We start from the raw sequence: 19,985 nt of genomic DNA on the forward strand, positions 1-19,985 counted from the left end.
TACAGTTAGACTACATATTCACATGGGCCACAAAGTGCAGCATATTTGCACTATAATCTATTTTTCTACGCTCATAGACTTTTAAACACTTTACACTTTCTGTTTCGCAGGTTTTCGATCTTAAAAAAAATATTGTAAAATATTTTCATTGTCATTTGACTACCCAGCATGCATTTGCAGCTTTGCAAAAAATGTTTGCATTAAATTCAATTCCGGCAAGTGACTAAAATAAAGTTTTGGCCCCCTCTCCCCCGCCCCCCTCTCTCTCTGCTGTGTGTTTTAATGTCTCTGCTGGTGTGTTGCGGTGCAGCAGGCAGGTCCACACGGTGAGGGGTGTGTCATTAATAAGTAATTAGACAGGGGTCACAGCAGCCACTTATATAAAGAGACCCTCTGAGCCAGGCAAGGCAGTTTTACGCACAGACAGTTTGGCGCAAAGGGACGGACTGAGGAGCAGCTCTGTGGGTCCACTCCTCATTCTTCCTCCTTTTCATCGCTCTATATTTGCAGCTGCACCGCTGTTAATCATCCTCAGGGTTTTCGTCCCTTCTTTCTTTCTTTTTTATTTGTTGGTGTTGTTGTTGTTGTTGTTGTTGTTTTCTGCAACATGGGCTCAGTGCTACCCGCAGACGCTTTGGCTCTCAAATCGGGATTTAAATGTCCAAGCCGCTCGCTGTCGGACGTGATCACCTCGGACATCCTGCACAGCTTCCTGTACGGCAGGTGGAGGAACGTTCTGGGCGAACACCTGGCGGAGGAGCGGCAGAGCGGCGGCAGCAGCGGCAGCCCCAAGACCGCCTTCACCGCCGAGGTGCTGGCTCAGTCCTTCACTGGAGGTAAGGCTCACCTGCTGCTTTATTGTGGGACGATTTCATTTTGACTGTTTTCATCCTGCTGTTGGAGGTTTTTTATTGTGGCCTATATGATCGATTTTGAAGTGTTTTATTCAAGCCGGTGTGTATAAGAATGACCCTTTTATAGCTTCTTTATGGGAATTAAAAAAACATTATTTTAATAGCTTTAATAAAATAAATATATGTTTTATAAATAATGTGCTTACATTAGATCTCATGCAATTCCCTACAAACTTTTACTACATTTTTTCAGCGTGACAGCTATATTTGAGCAGTTTTTCCAATGATATCCTCACACATAATTTGGATCTCCTGTCAGAGAAACCAAACATTCATTTGACAAAGTTTGTCTGACTCACTTGTTGCTGTTTTTTGCACTTTCCCTCATTTCTTTTTTTTTTTCTTTTTTGTTGCTGCTGTTATTTCGAGCCATTTAACGCGTTAACCCTCGCAGAGCTTCAGGACCTCGCGTTTAGAGGCTTGTTATGCGTGTAACTGCCGCTGATTGAAAGACGCGGGGCATTAAATTCATTTGGTTAACTTTGTGCTTGACCTGGGAAAGTTTCCACTTAAACCTCGAGGAGAGAAAGGTTTCTTTTCTTCGAGATGTCCCGGGTTTTTATCCCGCATTCATCAATCTCCGGACAGTCTCTTTTCCTCTCTTGGCAGCTATGGGGCTCCGGAGCTTTTCTCTTTCTCTCTCCTTAAAAGATTTGCTGTTCCTCGCATAATGCACCGTGAAGGCTAAATCTAATGCTATTCATTGCATGTCAACCATTTAATCGCCTTTCCATTTTTTTGTTGCAGAAATTCCTCAGTCTTTTAAACAAGTCCTCGTTTCATTCAGCGCAAATTTATTGCTACAAAGTTCTTAAAAGGATAATGAATTTGGAATTAGCCGTTTCTTTTCCAGTAAACTTTAATGAATATCACATCTGAAGCATGACAAATTGTTGGACCCTGGGCAATAGAGGACCATTTAACCCCTATTCAGCCTGGCTTTTTCGCAGCCTCAAATAAAAAAAAATCTTTGATTTTGACATTAAAGAATCGCACGATCTTTTTTTTTTCTTTTCTTTTTCCCCCTTTTCTGATGCGGATAAAAATGCTTTCCAAGGGGGTTTCTCTGCACAACAAAAACGTTCAATTCATCCAGATAATCGAATTAAACGGAGGATAAGGTGTAGCTTAATATTTCGTGACTAAAATAAGATTCAGTCCATTTGCTGCTTTCAGGACTCCTCCAGCCATCGTGCTTCATCTGAGACTTTGGCATCCACTCACGCTGCTGAACAACTCACAACATTTGGTCTCTGCTTTATCCAAATTATATTATGTGCAGTTTTACTCATGCACAAAAAAAAAACAGTTTTCAGATATTATGTCTGTGTTTCTAACATCATAAATTGCACAGGCCTTCTCAATATTCCAGTTTCCGTTTTCTCACGTTTCCTGCTTCATCTTTGCAGAGGTGCAGAAGCTGTCCAGCCTGGTGCTGCCCAGCGAAGTGATCATCGCCCAAAGCTCGATCCCCGGAGAAGGTCTGGGCATCTTCTCGAAGACCTGGATCAAAGCGGGAACCGAGATGGGCCCTTTCACGGGGAGAGTCCTGTCCCCTGAACACGTGGACTTGCTCAAGAACAACAACCTCATGTGGGAGGTGAGCTGACACTTGACAAGTCTGTGATGATATGACTTCATTTACGCAGCCTGTGAGGAAAAGGCCTGTGAGCTGTGAAGATGTGCAACTCAGAAATCCGAGTGTTTTATAACTTAATTTATTATTATTATTATTACTATTATTATTATTATTATTATTATTATCTCTTATTAAACCGGTTTTCCTTGTGCGCTCAGGTGTTCAATGAAGATGGCACGGTGCGTTATTTCATCGATGCCAGTCAGGAGGATCAGCGCAGCTGGATGACCTACATAAAGTGCGCCCGGAATGAGCAGGAGCAAAATCTGGAGGTGGTCCAGATCGGCAGCAGCATCTTCTACAAGGCAGTGGAGGTGAGAACAACTCAGGACACAGCTCGCTAAATGAAAACTCTGTAACTGAGCGTAAAGATGGACTGGGCCTTCGGTGGCTCTTTGGGAATTTATTTGAGGCCAGCAAGAATGTAAATGTCCTTTAGAACAGCGCCACCTGCTGGTCGGACGGAGGAATGAATAGGTTATGCGAGTCGTACTTTGGTGATGGTGATTGTCAGGTTGCAGCAGCAAAGTTGAATTAACTGACCTTTGCCCTCCTTTCTTCCTCCCTCAGACCATCCCACCAGACCAGGAGCTGCTTGTCTGGTACGGAAACACCCACAACACATTCCTGGGCATCCCTGGAGTTCCTGGAATAGATGAGGAGCACCAGAAGAAAAGCAGGAATGGTGAGTTTACGGATCAATATTAGTGGTCATTTTTTAAACAGTGTAAAAGTTTTGTTTACTTTTAAAATAATAATTGAAAAAAAAACATTGTGTAAACCTCAGGGCAGCAGCAACCATTTGAGTCATACTGAAACTGAGAAGGCTTTAAATCATCTCCCTCTTCTTTGTCTCCTCTCCCAGATGACTCCCACTCATGTGACGGCACTTCCTCGTGCTCCCCCTCCTCCTCCTCCTCCTCCTCCACCTCCTCCACCACCACCGCCGGCCGCATGCGCTGCGTCATCTGCCACCGCGGCTTCAACTCCCGCAGCAACCTGCGCTCCCACATGCGCATCCACACCTTGGACAAGCCCTTTGTGTGCCGCTTCTGCAACCGCCGCTTCAGCCAGTCGTCCACGCTGCGCAACCACGTCCGCCTGCACACCGGCGAGCGGCCCTACAAGTGCCACGTCTGTCAGAGCGCCTACTCGCAGCTGGCGGGCCTCAGGGCGCACCAGAAGAGTGCACGGCACAAGCCGGTGGCGCCCGGCGCTGACGTAGGCTCACAGGTGTCCCCTCCTCCCCCACAGATGACGGCCATGCCTCACCAGCATCAGATGCCAATGGTTCACCACATCCCCACCATGGTGCTATGATGACAGAAACACTGGAGGGACAGTCAGGCAGAACAACGATGCACTTTAGGTTAGAGCTGTAGTGGAGAAGTACAGGGGGCTCCTGATCAGACAAGGGAACAAATGAGTTGATGTGACAGTAAAGCATCTCACACAGAAAATTTAAACTGTTTGCCTTATTTGTATTGATTGTTTCTTTGGCTATCACGTGACAAAACCCCAGCAGAAGGATGTTTTAATGTTTGTATTTCGGAAGCTGAAATATACTGAAAAAACACCTCTGTCCAGATTTTACTAATAATTTGTAATCAGTGCTTCTCTGTGTGATCTCAAGAACTCAACACGTGTCAAATGTCACGGCAAACCAGAGACAAGACAGATATGTACTACGTTTTACACCATTGCATCACATCCTCACCAGCTCAGGTGAAAAGAACCTTCGGTCAGAGATTTGTAGAGTCAGTAGAAACTATGAGGGACGTGGCTACCAGTGTACATCGTTGCAGCTGCATTGTTCCACACTGTAAACTGAGAAATGTCACTTTAACCTTGTACAGACTGTATTCTTTTGAGAACTGTGTAATTGTAAAATTGTATTGTATGCTAATGTACATGTTGAATGTAAATACATTTGTGCTCTCTTCTATTCTAATTAAATGAAATGATATGATATTACAATCAGTATGATTTTCAATTTGTGAGAATGAATCCCTTTTTCACAATTTTTTATTATTATTCTATTGTTTATGTGCGGCTCGGAGAAACAACTTTAGAGAGTAAAACACAGATCAAATACCAGATTTTAAGAGTTTGAGTTCTGAAGGGTTTTGCTCATAGAAGATGCCAAAATGTAGTGAAAGTCTAGTAACATTCATGAAGCATTTCTGCAACTATTTTGAAAATCATTTGAAGGTTCCTTGTTTTTTGTAAAGATCGTATCACTCTGAGCTCTGAGTGGTGAAATCCAGAGAGAATGTTTTATTGGTGATGCTTGTACTCAGGAGTGATAAATCTAAATCTTCGTTTTCTAAACTTAGTATCCTGTTCAGCGTGTCAGTGGTTGGAGACCCATTATATCAGTTGAAGCAAGTGGCAGGGTAAAAACACTGGGTAGGTAAACAGCACACTGGATCCTGGGTTTGAACCTGTCAGCGTGGGTTGAGTTTGGAGAGTCTGTTTGGAGGTTGCTTGTTCCCACTGATTTCCTCTGGTTGCTCTGGTTTCCAGTCCGAGTCCAATGTCAGAAGGTGCTTAGCGAAGGTGCATTAAGTGCATGGGAGACTCTGTCTATGTGTGCTAGCCCTGCACATGGACAAATTACTGAATGGGCCAAATGGGCCCAGGCCCATTGGCCCAAGGGGTGAGAGGGGCCCCTGGACCAGAGCCTCTGTTTGAAGTGACTGTTAACGTTTCTCTTTGGGAAGTCAATCAAACAACAATAAAGATACTCAAATCGAGACAAACCAACTGAGAGTGACAAAACGACAGAGATAAAAACACAGCAAAGAAATAAAACAACCAAAAAGTGACAGAAAACAATTTAGAGTGACAAAACATACACAAAAGACGCAAAATTACTAAGAGTTACAAACTGTCCACAAAGAAATGCAAAATGACCCCAAAGAGGCAAAACAACCATGAAGATGCCTCTTTGAATCTGTGGGGCTGTGATTAAATACCTCATAATTCAGCATTGTTTCCTAATTGATGAAGCAGTTTTCTGTCTTGATTTGGTCAGGTAATTTGACTCCTACGGTTATTTTAACAACCACATGGTGGCGCCAGATAATCAGGAAAAGAGTCTCACAAGAGAAAAATAAGCTTCTCTTGGTGAGGGTGTAAAGATGCATTCATGCCACAGACAGTTAGATGATCTCAACTAAAATTTATTTCATTCATTGGATTAGTATTTTACCATATAGGTGATTCGTACATACAGTACAGGTGTAAGTCACCTCTGAGCCACTGCTGCAATTGTCAGCTGTCAGACATTATCCAGCTTCCCAACAAGGAGTTTTCAGACAAGTCATCATTATAACAACTGCAAAGCAACACAGACCGACATGCTGGATGTGGACAGATGAAGGCCATCTTTTCTGTTCATTCTGCTGAGAGGAATTAAGGAAGATTCGGACTGGATGGTGTTTCACCACCAGAGACTGTCCACACTTTCTGCCCTGCAGAGTGAGGAAAACAAGACAGTTTAACCATCAAAACTTACGGAGATCATTATTTCAAAATGGTATATTTGACACACTGAGGAGCACCTTTACACTGGTACAGACATCCTGCTGCCATCCTGTCCTTCTTAGAGGAGCAACAGCAAGATGCTATCCAGTCAGCGGCATGACGCAGTGCTGTAGGGAAACAGAAATTATTGTTTTACCTGTTTGTATTGTCAGCCAAGGTGCTGCCAAGTCTGTTCCTCCTGAGATAATGATGGGGCAGGTAATCTGATCCTACCCCTATCAGGTTAAACACACTCTGTTTTACACACCATCCTACAATGCATTTTCATGTTTTAAGACTTCATTAGAATTAGTTTCTAAACAAGATGAAAAGAATAAAGTTGTCTATGGGAAAACGGATGTCATAGTTCACCTAGTTTATAAAGCCTGTTTGCTACTAAACTGTTTTTAAAAACTTATTATAATTTTGTCTTCTCTAGAAAAAAGTTTTAATAGCTTACTTACCAGAGAATATTTGTCACAGCATTGCTCCAATTTAATTGTTTTGTTTATAAGTGCTGCTGCTCTCATGCAGTCATGGTTACGATGTGTGTGCGCTCACACCACAAGCCAATGACACAGCGTTTTACACACCGCAGCCTTTAATAGTCCACTGACTGATGCTCACTGTGGTGTCAGTTGCCACTTCATGGGCTTGAAAACAGTGAACATTATGCAAGTGGGATAATTCTACTGATAGTGACTAAGATCAGATCAGTGTATAATGATGAGGGATCCTTTTATTCTGCATTTGAGTATAACAACTGCAATAAAAGTTATTAGTCAGTTTTTGTGAGAAAATACTTAATTAGAGAAATGATAACATTAGTCTTTATGTACATATAATAACCTCTTCTTAATCTGCAGTCTTTACCATGTCAACATACTCCTGAAAGTTGAAATGAAAATGTAATAAACAAATTTAACAAATAAGTGAAGATTGTATTGGGGAGATTTTCCATCTTTGGTGACAAGTAGTCTTTGCTGTAGTGCTTTCTTTTTTTCCCTCTGTTTTGTCCCAAAATGACTTTGCAAACATTATCAGAATTACCATCATTGTCGAGGTGAGAAAAGGAAATCAGAGGAAAAACGTAGATTAAAAAAAATTATAGATAGATAATAAAGTAGTTAAAATTCGCCCCACCTTAACCAGCTGCAACATTACAGTGATGTATATATAAAATATATATAAATATATTGATACAAATATGTATGGACTTTAAGTACTCAAGAAGAGAATGCAGGACTTACTTGTAACAGAGTAAGTTATTTCTCCACTGGCATACTGCTACTTTTATTTAATTTAAAAAATGGTGTGTTTTATAAAGTGTCTCAAAACTATCATAATCCGCCTCATTCAAAAGAAGAAGAAGAAAAAATAAAAAGACAGGAAACATAAATATGAAATGAGAAAAGGACCTCAACCTTGTGATGCTTTTTTAATAACAACAAAACAACTTGTAGCCGTTACCTGAGATGATTAACTGGTAATGAAGAAAAAACATCACCTTCTAAATGCCGGATAGATTGAGTTGGTCTTGCTGTGCCGATGCTTCTGGTATCTGTTAGTAGAGTCTCGTCGGCTCGCCGCTACCGGAGGATTGTTGTCATTTCTCTGTGGCTAGCCTTAAGCGCTAGCTAGCCACTTGATTTTCTCCTCCAAAATACTTTGATCCAGCAGGTGGGTCTCAGTTTATGTCAACAACTTTGTACTGAGCCAAGCTCATTTACTCATTCAGAGAAACCGCTGATATATGAATGTAGCCACTTGTCGTCAATATTAAATCGTCAGACGCAGCTAAAAGTTGAAAACAAACGCCAGCTAACGGCTAGCTTAACGTTAGCTTGACAGACATCTCCTGCTAGCCTAGCTGTAAACTAACTAATTTCGATCAGCAAACACACACAGACATCTGCTTGTTATCAGATTTGTATTTATTGTTGTAATATTTTTTAGGTCAGCACGAAGGCTGTACAGTTTGCTATCAGTGTAATCACAGTTACTTGTCATTAGTTTTTCGTTCGACGACAAAAATGTCCATGTAAGGTCATCCTCACACGGCGTTTTGGTTCAGGAAAAGAAGAGCCGAGTGAATGTACTCACAGCTAGATAAGACTATTGGTCAATTTTATATAAAGTTTGTATTAAATTCTCAATGTTACACGGTTGTTTCAGGTTGTAGTTGAGGAAATGCCACGCTATAACATGGCTCTGTTCCAGCAGCGACTCTGCAGGATTTATCTCTCTAAGAAACATGGAGAAGCTTTAAGTTCAGTGTCAGTGCACTGACATGCCAAGCAACATATTGAATGTATTTATAATGGGGTGCACAGCTCAGTGGTGTCTGTCCACCAGTAGGGTAAACTCTCAGTCTCAGATTGTGGAGGTGGGGCCTCAGGTTATTTATGGATGCACAGATCCAGAGTAACAAAATTTACTGACTTCATATTCACTGCCTTAAAATTTACAGTATATGATATCTTATAATATTTTAATGTCCTAATGGAGATGGATTGAGCTTCAAAAAACTAAATTTAAAAAAAGACTACACTCAAGTATTTTCTTAATGTGAAACCAATGTTTAACTTTCTGTCTGTCTGTCTGTCTAAGGTAGCACTGCAACGATTAGTTAATGAATTGATTGCTTAATCAGAAAATTTATCATATATTTATATATATATATTGATGAATGGTTTCAGTTGTTTTTCAAGCAAAATTGCCAAAATTTCTCTGATTCCAGTTTTGCATTTGTGAGAATTTGCTCGTTTTGCTTTATGTAATAGCAATAGTGGGTTTTGGACTGTTATTTTGACAAAAGAAGATATCTGAAGACAACATCTTGGACTTCAGGAAACTCAAATTTTTCACAATTTTCTGACATTTTGTAGACTAAATAATAACAGTTATTTGAGCAAAAAATCGGCTGATTGATAAGTACTGACACTAGTCATAACTTGGAGCCGTTTATGAGACGATCTATGTCTTTGCTTGTAGTGAAAATGTTTTGATCCCTTACTAAATGGTGGCACCCAGTTGGTCAGTTACTAAAAACTCGTGCTGTGCATCCATGTTTTGTCAAATCCCCAAGAAAACGTGTGTAAAATACTGCACAAAATACCTAGAAAAAATTTCCATTTGATGAAATGAGGCATTCATAGAAATCTTTGACACTTGGGCCACATCATATAGCTCCAGGGAGAAGTTGTAACGAGTCTATAGAATGAGATGATTTGTGCAATTTCAAGCTACCTAAGGGGAAACAGTACTTTCAAGGGTTTCTTTTGCTTTCATATAACATCACGTGTACATGTTGTGTGTGTGGGTGTGTTTTCCACAGGATGTTATTATGGAGTGTGGCCCAATTCTGCCAGACAGCCTGGTGTTGGAGATCTTCCTGCGTCTGCCCCATGATGCTGTGCTAAGAGCTGGTCTGACTTGCAGACAGTGGCTGGCTGTCTCCAGAGATGAGTTCCTGTGGAGGGAGCTGTTCTACAGCTACTACCGCATCCCCCGCTCTGTACCCCGACACCCTGGTAAATATTCAGACCCATATGTTTCGCAGGGGAATTAGTAGATTACAATTATTTATCACAAAAACACATTTGGGTGAAATTTTTAACCTTTTTCCATCTACCTTTATGCAGCGGCTGTGTCATGGCACAGAGAGTTCAAGCGTCTGTTTGACTGTATCCCGTGTGTGGAGGTTCAGACGCTGAGAGAGCACAGTGACCAAGTCCTCCACCTGGCTTTTTCTCACAGGGGTCACAGGTTCTCCTCCTGCTCCAAAGACTGCACTGTTAAGGTAGGGATTAAAGTATCACTGATGTTACTTTCATCCTGGATCTTATTTACTTACTTTCTTCCAGCATGACAAGTGATTGTGTTCAGTATCTGGTTACTTACTAACTGTAGGGCTTTTCTTTTCATTGGTTAGATTGTCCTGCCCTAAAGTACACAATTCAGAGCAAAGCAAGCTACAACAGGTGAATGTAAAAATAGATTAAAAGATAAAATTTCAACACAGTGCCACCTTTAGTGCAGCTGATCTGATATATAGTTAATAGCTATGATTAATTAACAGTATTTCAGTTTCACAGTGTTCCAGTTAGAATAGTCCCTTTTGATGCCACGTGTGTTGCTCACACACTTTATTTACTCAACCGGATCAGTTCCACCAGTGAACAGGAGACATGCACAGGATGAGATAACACTATACTGTTTAGTTTTCAGATTATTTCCTAGTCGGATCTGATAAGTGTGCAAACCACCAGCAGCATCATTGACTCATCTATTTCCAAACCTGTCTTCTCCCTTCTTGTAAGCAGCTATGGGACACGGAGCGGCCAGATGGTAATATCTCATTGGTGCACAGCTCCAGCATGCGGCAGTTCAACTGGGGCTACACCCAATTCTCCCAGTTCAATGCCGATGACAGCCTGCTGCTCGTGTCTGGTGTTTACCTGGGCCCACATCACTCCTCCTCTGGGGAAATTGCTGTCATCAGTCTGGGTAGGAACCAAAACCTGCTTTCTTTCACTTTGTTTGCTGAAAACATGCTCTTAAATGGTTCCAATGCGTTGAATTATTGATTAAGAAATGCTTTCATCTTCATTAGATTATATAGGCAAGTTAACTGAAAACAGTGTGGTCTTAGTTTGTTTATTACATTTAAAAGCAGCTGTAGACTGGCCAGAAACTGATCCGACAAAAAGCAGAGCCGTCTGTAGTAAAGCACGGATACAGCTCTGTTTCATTTACCTGTTGCTATCTCTCTCACTCTCACCATTCTGCACACCGTCACAGAAAATTACACGCTGTTGTCACGGGTGAGGAACAAGCCGTACGATGTGTTTGGCTGCTGGCTGAACGAGACCCACCTGATCTCTGGGAACCTGCACTGGATTGGCAACATGACCTCCTGCTCTGTGCTCTGGCTCAATAAAGCCTTCCAGGTGAGACCCGCCGCAGCAGCTACTGCTTATCAGTCAGTCGAAATCTGTCTGCAGACATAGCATCTACAGGAAGAGCTTTACACAGGAAGAAATTACAGCAATAAATGTCAAATATTATCACACATCACACCCCCCTCACATCTTCTCTCCTCCTCACTCTTTTCTTTTCTGCAACAGGATATTGAATCAGAGAACGTCAACGTGGTCAAGCGCCTTTTCAAGATCCAGAACATCAATGCCAGCACCATCCGCACAGTGATGGTGGCCCACTGTCGTCGTCATGACAACCCGGACTTGGTGCTGGACTATGAGGCTCAGTCTCAGGCTCAAAGGCAGAAAGGGCAGCAACGGCAGCACCAGCCCCTCCTCTTTGACCTGGGAACCTCTGGCAGTGAGGAGGAAGACGAGGAAGAGGAAGGGGAAGGAGAGGGTCAGAGGCAAGCGAGGTGTCAAGGCCCCTCAACTGCCCGCCTCTCCCAGTCCACCATCTCACCCCTGGAGCAAGTCATACAGGTGAGCTAGGTGTGACACTCTCAGGCATTTTGTTCAATTTTTTTAAGGAAAAACTGTTCTTCATTCTGCCTCGTTTTCTCTCTCCTTCATCATCGTTGTCAGAGTTGTAAAAATATAAGCCTAAGGGATCTGGAGATCGAGACCCAGGTGGCCCAGATGATGGGCAGAGCCCACACGAAAGCACCTGACTCTGGCCTCATTGAGCCTTCTGAGCCCGTGGAAGGAGAGGACAAAACGTACTTACTCTTCACTACTGGCAGCCTTACATACTCCCCTCATCAGATAGGTATGATTGTTTCCAAGCTGCGGGGACTAAACTAGATCTTACAGATATGATGCAAATATAGTTTAACACATTTATGAAAGTGTGTGTTGGAAAAATCAGACACAGTGCTGTCAGACATCTCTCATTTGGTAGTTGCTCTTCCTTTTCAGGTATTAAGCTGATCAAACCTGACCAGATGACGACTTCTGGTCCCGTCCTTGGCGAAGAGCGGAGTTCAGATGAGTTTTTTGATTCCCTGGACCACGTCATTGATATCCATGGACACATTATCGGTATGGGGCTGTCTCCAGACCACAGGTAATTAAATGAAAACACATGATATCGATAATTAATGTGGAAAATACACTTTATGGCCACATATTTACAACCCTGCCCACATAATCTTGTGGTTTATTGCTGTTTTTTCACACTTTCTTTAATTCCATTTGCTACAGCACACAATGATATTTTAGACATCTATCTTCGAACTCGGTGGCAACAGTTTGGGGAAGTCCCTTTCAACATTTCACTGTGACAGTTGCCTCGTGCACAACGCCAGGTCCATAAAGAAATCATTTTCCGAGTTTGCTCTGGAAAAACTTTGTCTTCAACCTCATGCCAGCCAGGCCTTATCATCCAACATCAGAGCTCGACCTCACTAATGAGGGGCAATGGGAAATCCCTGCAACCTAGCCTTCACAATAGAGTAGAGACAGCAGCACAATAATGCCCATGACCTTGGACAAGATGTTCATTTATCACATTTGAATCTAATGTATGCATGTCCACATATTTTCCCCATGTAATGCAGCATCACACTATATTTTCCAAACCTAAAAAGTCTTGTGAATAGATCTTGACCACTTGCTTAGTGCAAAAATAAACCCAGCATATATCTGTGTTTGTGGGGCCATGCAGCACCATGTAGCATTTTTGCAGATTAGAAATGCCTTTACAACTCTGACTTTACTCCTTTCCTTTCATCGATCAGGTACCTTTATGTCAACAGCCGGGCTTGGCCAGCTGGATGTGTGATCTCTGACCCCATGTTTCCACCTCCCATTGCTGAGGAGATAGACCTGCATGTCATCGATCTGAAGAGTCTGAGGGAGGAGAGAAGGAGTCTGCGTGCTCACCGAGCCTTTACACCTAACGACGAGTGCTTCTTTATCTTCCTCGACGTCAGCAGAGACTTTGTGGCCAGGTGCGTGATTGATTGTATACTTTATCTGTCAGATGCAGCTTTCACACATTCAACACACACATTCATTTGCCTGTATTTGGCTATGAGGGGATCATATAAATAGGGAAGTGATACTGATATGGTGGGAAACTATTTGACTGCTCATGTTGTAGTAAAATTCTCATATGACACCTCTTATTTTTAGCAACAGAGGACTTTAGCAGTTTTGATGTGGGTTTGTGAATTGTCACACAGTTTAAGATGATTTTAAACTGTAGCTTGTGTAAATGACAGAGACTGCCATCATCACTGTAAACAAATTTACAGAATTTACATATAGAATATATCTGGGAAGCACACACATGTAGAGGATGTGAGTGAGGAGATACACTTGGAATATCAAATATTTATTTTTATTTAGGGAATTTCCAAGGCTGTTGAGTCCCATAAGAACTGATGACCAAAATAAAAACTGTTGTACTGGCTGTTGTAAGAAGGTTGAAAGCTTTAGAAAGAAAAATCCTTAATAAATATGGCTTCTTGAGAGCATAATAACTAACAGTTTATTGAGTAGGAATTTAGAGGATCTGTAACCTTTGTAATCACAGGTTTACAATATATTACAGTATTACAATAAGTATTACATTTGGTTTGAATGCAAGGGAAAATTACTTACTAAAGAACTATCAAACTGTCCATCTACAAAATGATTTTCAGTTTTGTTGTTACAGATGTATATTAAGCAATTTTTTGCAGAATCCTTTATCTCTGTTTAAACAATTGATGTTGCACTTTATTTCTGCTGGATGCCATCGTTTAACTACTGCAACTACTGCAAGTCATATAATCATAGTCTAGAGGCAATAAAAAATACAAATCTGGCTTTGGTTTGATGCCTATTGGTGTTGACTTTATCAGCTGTGATGGTTCTTTTTAGTGGCTTTAAAGCCAGTAATGTTTAGAGCTGAAATGAAGCAATGAATTGATTAGTTAGAGAAAATTAAACTGCAGCAGTTTGCGCTGATTAATAGTTTTAAGCAAAAATTCTAAAAAATCACTTGTTCAGGCTTCATATGGTTTTAGGGGATTTGCTGCCTTTCCTTGTCTTATGGGAAAGTAAAGGAAATATTTGGTTTTGACTCAAATCAAGCAACCTGAAGACAAGAAACTTATGATGGGGTTTTTTTTTTTTTTTTTTACTGTTTTTTGGATTAACCTGTTACCAGACGGCCACATTTTTGTGCACAGCTCAGAAAATGATAATAAGCCCAAGCATAATTTAGCCAAATTAAAAAGCTTACTGTTTAACCGTTGTGTAAAAATGGTGGAAATGTAAGTTTTTTTGCCTTGCTAACTTTTTTAGGCATGAAAAGGGGCTTTTAGTAGTTGCCTTTTGTGTGAAAAACACTTAGGAGCCATGGCCATAAGTCCGAACCAGTTCTGCGCTTTGAGACAATCAGGAGCCTTAGAGCTTTCAAACAATGAATAATTTGTCAAGCTTGTGTGAATCCGGTAGAAGACCAGGACACCTAAAGTAGTGCAACCAAGGCCAAAGCATCCCACGGGTGGGACCGCCTATTTTAAAGGTCAATCGATATTGAAAGTAATCTTCTGTTGTAGCCCTGGTAGTGACAGACAGCAACACATCCTTTGACAGCAGTGTTGAAAGGATTTCACTGTGAAGGCTTTACTGACTTATGCCTCCACTCTCCTACCTGCAGTGGAGCTGAAGACAAGCACGGCTACATCTGGGACCGTCACTACAACATCTGTCTGGCACGCCTGGCACACGACGACGTGGTGAACTCAGTCGCGTTCAGCCCTGCTGACCAGGAGCTGCTGCTGTCCGCCAGCGATGACTCTACCATTAAGGTGTGGCGTTCACCACGCATGGTCCGCCTAGCGCAGGCCCCCGCCCGTCCACCGAGGCCCCGTGGCCTCCTGTCGTCCTGGCTGAGCCGCAACAAGAACTCCACGTCTGCGAACAGTGTGAATGGAAAACCATGAGTCAGGTTGGAAAACACTGAGTGGGAGGGAGCGGGGAGAGGAAAGTTTGATCTTTTTCCTCTGTGGTGGGAATATATATGCACTCCATATATATATGTACAGTGTGGTCAGTGGTCTTGCTGGAGCTCACGGCATTGTGATCTACAGCAGTGCTCGGTGTCTTCAGCTGAAAGGCGAAGCGATGTGATGCAACTCAGGGTTAGACACAAGGGAGCGCCGTTGCGCCAACAAAGGACAGACTCTGTGTTGCTGTTGTAATGAAACGTTACCACAGATAGAGATAGTGTGGTGCTGCACAAGACAGATGTTCAAACCTGGTTGGTTTTTGTCTGTTTTTATCTGTATCGTTGTGTCTGAACAGGTCTGACACAGGACTCCTGGACCTGAGGTGTAAATGTCCTGCAGAGATGGCACTTATCATCACGGCTGTCATGTCCTGCTTATTAGAGACAAAGTGCTGTACCTGGAAATTATTTCAGATATTTTTTTTTCGTTATTAATGGATATATCCATTTGATGTCTTGAGTATAAACACCCTATAAACCCAGTTTTCAAAGAATTATAAAAACCATTTAAAACCAAAAGGGAAAAAGAGATTGAGCTGCATTTACTGCAGTCTGCCTTGGTTTTTAATGATGTCCCATCCTATTGTTTTTGTACCCCAGAAATGATCGATCACTGTTCTAATAAACGTAGAATTATTGAATAATTTAACCTAGAAGATTTGTTGAGGAACAGTTTGCGTGAAGCATGACTGTGAACAAAAATTGTTGTTTGTGTAGCGAATTATTATTAGGGCCTATATTATGTAGAAATGTATTTAAATACTGTCATTCTTTAGTAGCACAAACCGACACCCTTTAATTTTGTTATGAGACTGTCTTAAAAAATGTATGTCCTTTCCTCATAATTACATGTGACAGGCATGTGTTTTGTTTCCAAGAAGAACTTTCCCGCTCCATGCCCAAAATTTCAATATAGTGTACAGAGTACATGGATATATGGGCAACTTGCAACTTGTCTTTCTGAAACAGCCACAACTATATACAGTTATCGAGGTAATTTTAATTATCCAGTTGGCCCTGTGTTTGAGGTCATCTACTCAAAAACTAAATTATGATTTACCACATTACTATTACCACAATCCTCCAAAATTTGTTAAGAGACGTCTTATGTTCTATTAAGTAGTGTGCACATTAGAACAAGCAATGTTACATAACTTATTTATATATATCCCCTTTAGGATACTTACTCTGGGAGATAATTATTATATTAACATGGCACTAATTTAATTGTTAAATTTACTAACATTTTTAAAATATTGATATCATATTCAATAAAATATTCATTAAATTGGCAGTTTTATTAAAGCTGTAAATCTGCAAAAACAGATTGTAGTCCTGAAAGTCCTGAAATGTTTGTGTGTACGTGGGTTATCCCTTAACTTCCCATCATACTGGTAGTCCTTATCAAGGTTGTTATTACTTTTAGCGCTCAAATAAAAACAAAACAAAAACTAACAACAAATTAACCTTGAGACTTTTTTTTTCAGTTGCCGTTAAACCAGCACAAGGTTCAGGTACTTAACCTCATAGATATTTATGTTTCCATGGAGATTCCCTGCTGTAGGAGGTTTTCCTGTAACTGATTAAAACCCTTTAAATAAGTAATTTGCATGTCCAGTTTTCAAAGAAATCTCTGTGAATTCAACGGCTGAATCAATCTACTCAATCAGCTGACTCTTGCCAACAGTATTGTCCTTGTTTTGAAATGTGTGTAATAAGTCACAGTCTCTCTCCTTGGTTCCCTTTGAATGTTATTTTTACTGTAGTTCCATCTTTTTGATCATGTTAACTTCCCACCTTAAATAAAAAGCATGCCCTGAAAGGCCGCAAGTCTCAAAAAGTGTCAGATTAAAATCCTTTTTTCCAAAAAGCGTTGGTTTCTGTGCAGTTTTTTGATGAAAGATTTTGGACAGAGAGCTCGTGTAACAGAAGTATTTTGATCTTGTTAATGCCCAAATTAGAAAGCGACAAAAAGCACCTTTGAGTCCATTCATAGGCATAACGAAGCCACTGAACAATGTGGCCCTTTCACAATGACACAATGATGCAGGAAGCCTGTTTTGCATGTTTAGGGACTACTGTAACTGCCTCAGGCTTCTTACAGTAAACAAAGTTCATACAGTATTGTAGATGATGGTGATTAATACCAATCAAAGTCTTACTGAGGCTTAACAATTCTTCTTATATCTTGCAATAAAGCATGGGACAATATAGTCCAAGTAGTCCAGGGTTGCCAGACTTTGAAAGCTTGTCTTCTAAACTATGCCAGCTGCTTTGTGAGGCTCTATTTAGACAAAGAGGTACTTTGAGCTGATACTAGCATGACAACATGTTCACATGAAGGTAGAATTTTTTTTACCATGTTTTACCATCTTAATTTAGCTTGTTAGCATCTAATATTTGCTCATTAGCATAGTACAGTTAACGATGATGGGAATGTCCTTACTGTAGTTTAGCAGGTATTGGTCATAAACCAAAGTAGGGCTGCAGCTAGTGATTATTTTCATTATCAATTAATCGACAGATTCTTTTCTTGATAAACTGTTTGGTCTCTAAAATGCGAGAAAATAGTGCAAAGTGTCTAAAATGACTCAAATGATTAATTATCAAAATAGTTGCAGATCATTTTACCGTCTATCGAGTAATTGAGTAATCAACAAATCAATGTACCTCTAAACCAAAGTGTTGGACCAACAGAAATTTGGACTTAATGAGTAAAATGTAAGGGATTGTCAAAATGACATTAATGTCATGACTTCGTGTGCTGAGGAGTACCAGGAGATGTGTCAGAAAGCTATAAAAAATATAGTATGTGTACCTTGAATTCTGACTTTTTTGGATCAAAATCCCAACTGTTAAATGGGTTTTTTGGGGGACAGAGACTATGCAGACTTATTCAGTTATGTTATCAAAATGGCCACAGGTCACATGAGAGAGGAGCTTTTGTAAAGAAATAAATAACCACTGTGTTTAAACAGAAACTGAAAACTGCACTATTCAGAACTTTAATACTAGGAATTTTCCATTGGTCTGGTTTGGTTGACTTAAACTGTATTTTGATGATAGGGTTTAGCCGAGCTAGATCATCAACTCATGCAAGATGTGTTTGTGGTTCTATTGCGTCATTGAGCCAGAAAGTTGACCTTTTATTTTTCTTGAAAAATACTCTAGTGAGAATTTGGTGATACCATCATCCTGCAAAATGAACTTGCAGCTGCAAAGTGAGAAGTTTTTATAATAATTATGAACATGGTGGGTTAAACTATTAAATCTGGAGGCTTTGTTAAAAAATTATACTGAAATGAAGATTGGTATTCGTGTAGGTTACTGGAGAGCACTCATCTATTGTTTCTAAGCAGATTATACCCTTTCCTGCAGATTCAACCAACTCATATACATTGCGTTAATAATTTGATTGATAATGTGTCCATGTTTTTGAAAGAAGCAATTCAGTGCTGGCTGTGCTTTCAATATCATCCTCCAGAAACTCCAGGTGACATTCTACAGCAAATAGTATGGTTAAATTCAAACATATTAATTGAAGGGAAATCAATATTTTGGAAAAATGTTTTTGATCAGGTGTTTGGTTTATAAATGACATTGTGTGGCAAGATGGGAAACTTAAGAAGTATACCCAGTTCATTGAAGTGTATGGAAAGATATGTTCCTCTATTTCATATAATAAGTTGATTTCTGCTTTAGGAAAAGATACTACCGATACCCTTACTGTCCTAGTAAAGTTAGTATATAAAACTGTAGTAGACGCTGTTATGAGATTCTTTCTATTAAAAATAATTTGCAATTTTTTTGCCCACAAAGAAAATGATAAAGATTTGGGGTATTGACGAGACAGATGAGTGTTGATTTTGTTTTACTGAATCGGAGTCAGCAGTATATCTGTTTTGGTCATGTCATTTGTCAGCCTTTTGGAGGGAAGTTCAAAAGATGTGCAATGCAATGCAGCTGAGCTTTCCACTGGACTTCTTCTCAGTTATGTTAAGTGATGTTACACAGAAAAATAATTGTTATTAATTTGATTATTTTGTTTGGTAAACATTTATTTTCAAAGCTGGTGATGTGGATTCCTTGTATATTAATCAATTTAATTAAATTTTTTAAAAGTTACTTTATTTTTGAAGGATATATTGCAAAAAGTAATGATGATTTTAAGAAACACAGAAAAATGGGAAAGGTTTATTGATGTAGAAGGCTGGTTGTGACTGTGTCAAGAAAATTTTATTTTGTTACTTTTTTTGGCGTTTTTTTGGAAATCAAATTATTTTTTAAATTTATTATGCAATGAAAAATTTGATTTATTTTGCCTTTGTTTTATTTTGGTTTCTTATTTGGTACAGCAGTGTTACAGCAACAACAACCTCTCCTTGAATGTGGAGAAGACAGAGGAGATGGTAGTCGACTTCAGGAAAGATTGCAGCGTGCACGCCCCACTGACCATCAACGGCCCTGCTGTAGAAAAAGTCAGCAGTACTAAGTTCTTGGGGTGCACATCGCTGATGACCTGGGCTGGTCCATCAACAACACAGCCATCACCAAAAAAGCCCAGCAGCGCCGCTACTTCCTCCAGAAACCTAAAAAAGCAAATTCCCCCTCATCCATCGTGAACACTGAACACTGAACCATCGAAAGCATCCTGACACACAGCATCACCATCTGGTACAGGAACTGAAGTCCCTGAAAAGAATAATGTGAGTGGAAGAGAAGATCTCAGGTGTCTTCTCTCCCCTCAGTGGCAAACATCTACACAGGAAGGCCACTGAAAAACTGTCTGACCCCTACCACCACTCCCACCTCTTTGCACTCTTGCCATCTGGAAGGAGGCCATAAATCATATGTGCAAGGTCCATGAGACTATGCAATAGCTTTTTCCCTGAAAATGCTGCCCCCCATCCCTGCCTCCA

The 19,985-nt window shown here is 40.5% G+C and overlaps 2 protein-coding genes and 1 long non-coding RNA gene across 3 annotated transcripts; 2 read left to right on the plus strand and 1 right to left on the minus strand.

The window, feature by feature from the left end:
- The first annotated feature begins 438 nt into the window (after window positions 1–438).
- On the plus strand, window positions 439–4,524 carry prdm12a (PR domain containing 12a). The gene is made up of 5 exons (XM_023419638.2): window positions 439–836; window positions 2,324–2,514; window positions 2,712–2,867; window positions 3,124–3,238; window positions 3,419–4,524. Exons 1-5 carry the CDS (start codon window positions 608–610, stop codon window positions 3,871–3,873), a joined length of 1,146 nt encoding a protein of 381 aa, XP_023275406.1. The 5' UTR covers window positions 439–607; the 3' UTR covers window positions 3,874–4,524.
- A 1,198-nt stretch (window positions 4,525–5,722) lies between these two features.
- Window positions 5,723–6,667, minus strand: LOC111664831 (uncharacterized). The gene is made up of 3 exons (XR_002761458.2): window positions 6,546–6,667; window positions 6,120–6,209; window positions 5,723–6,029 (listed from the first exon to the last, which is right to left on the minus strand). It is a non-coding gene; the product is annotated as an uncharacterized LOC111664831 (long non-coding RNA).
- A 972-nt stretch (window positions 6,668–7,639) lies between these two features.
- On the plus strand, window positions 7,640–16,936 carry fbxw5 (F-box and WD repeat domain containing 5). Its single transcript, XM_023419612.2, has 10 exons — window positions 7,640–7,761; window positions 9,419–9,614; window positions 9,726–9,883; window positions 10,407–10,590; window positions 10,885–11,033; window positions 11,211–11,546; window positions 11,649–11,832; window positions 11,982–12,129; window positions 12,803–13,015; window positions 14,716–16,936. The coding sequence occupies exons 2-10, from the start codon at window positions 9,428–9,430 to the stop codon at window positions 14,999–15,001; spliced, it is 1,845 nt and encodes a 614-aa protein (XP_023275380.1). The 5' UTR covers window positions 7,640–7,761; window positions 9,419–9,427; the 3' UTR covers window positions 15,002–16,936.
- The last annotated feature ends 3,049 nt before the right edge of the window (window positions 16,937–19,985 follow it).

The sequence above is a fragment of the Seriola lalandi genome, unplaced genomic scaffold (genome assembly GCF_002814215.2).
Source record: "Seriola lalandi dorsalis isolate HSWRI2012SDOR001 ecotype SW California unplaced genomic scaffold, Sedor1 jcf7180002054606, whole genome shotgun sequence".
NCBI lineage: Eukaryota > Metazoa > Chordata > Actinopteri > Carangiformes > Carangidae > Seriola > Seriola lalandi.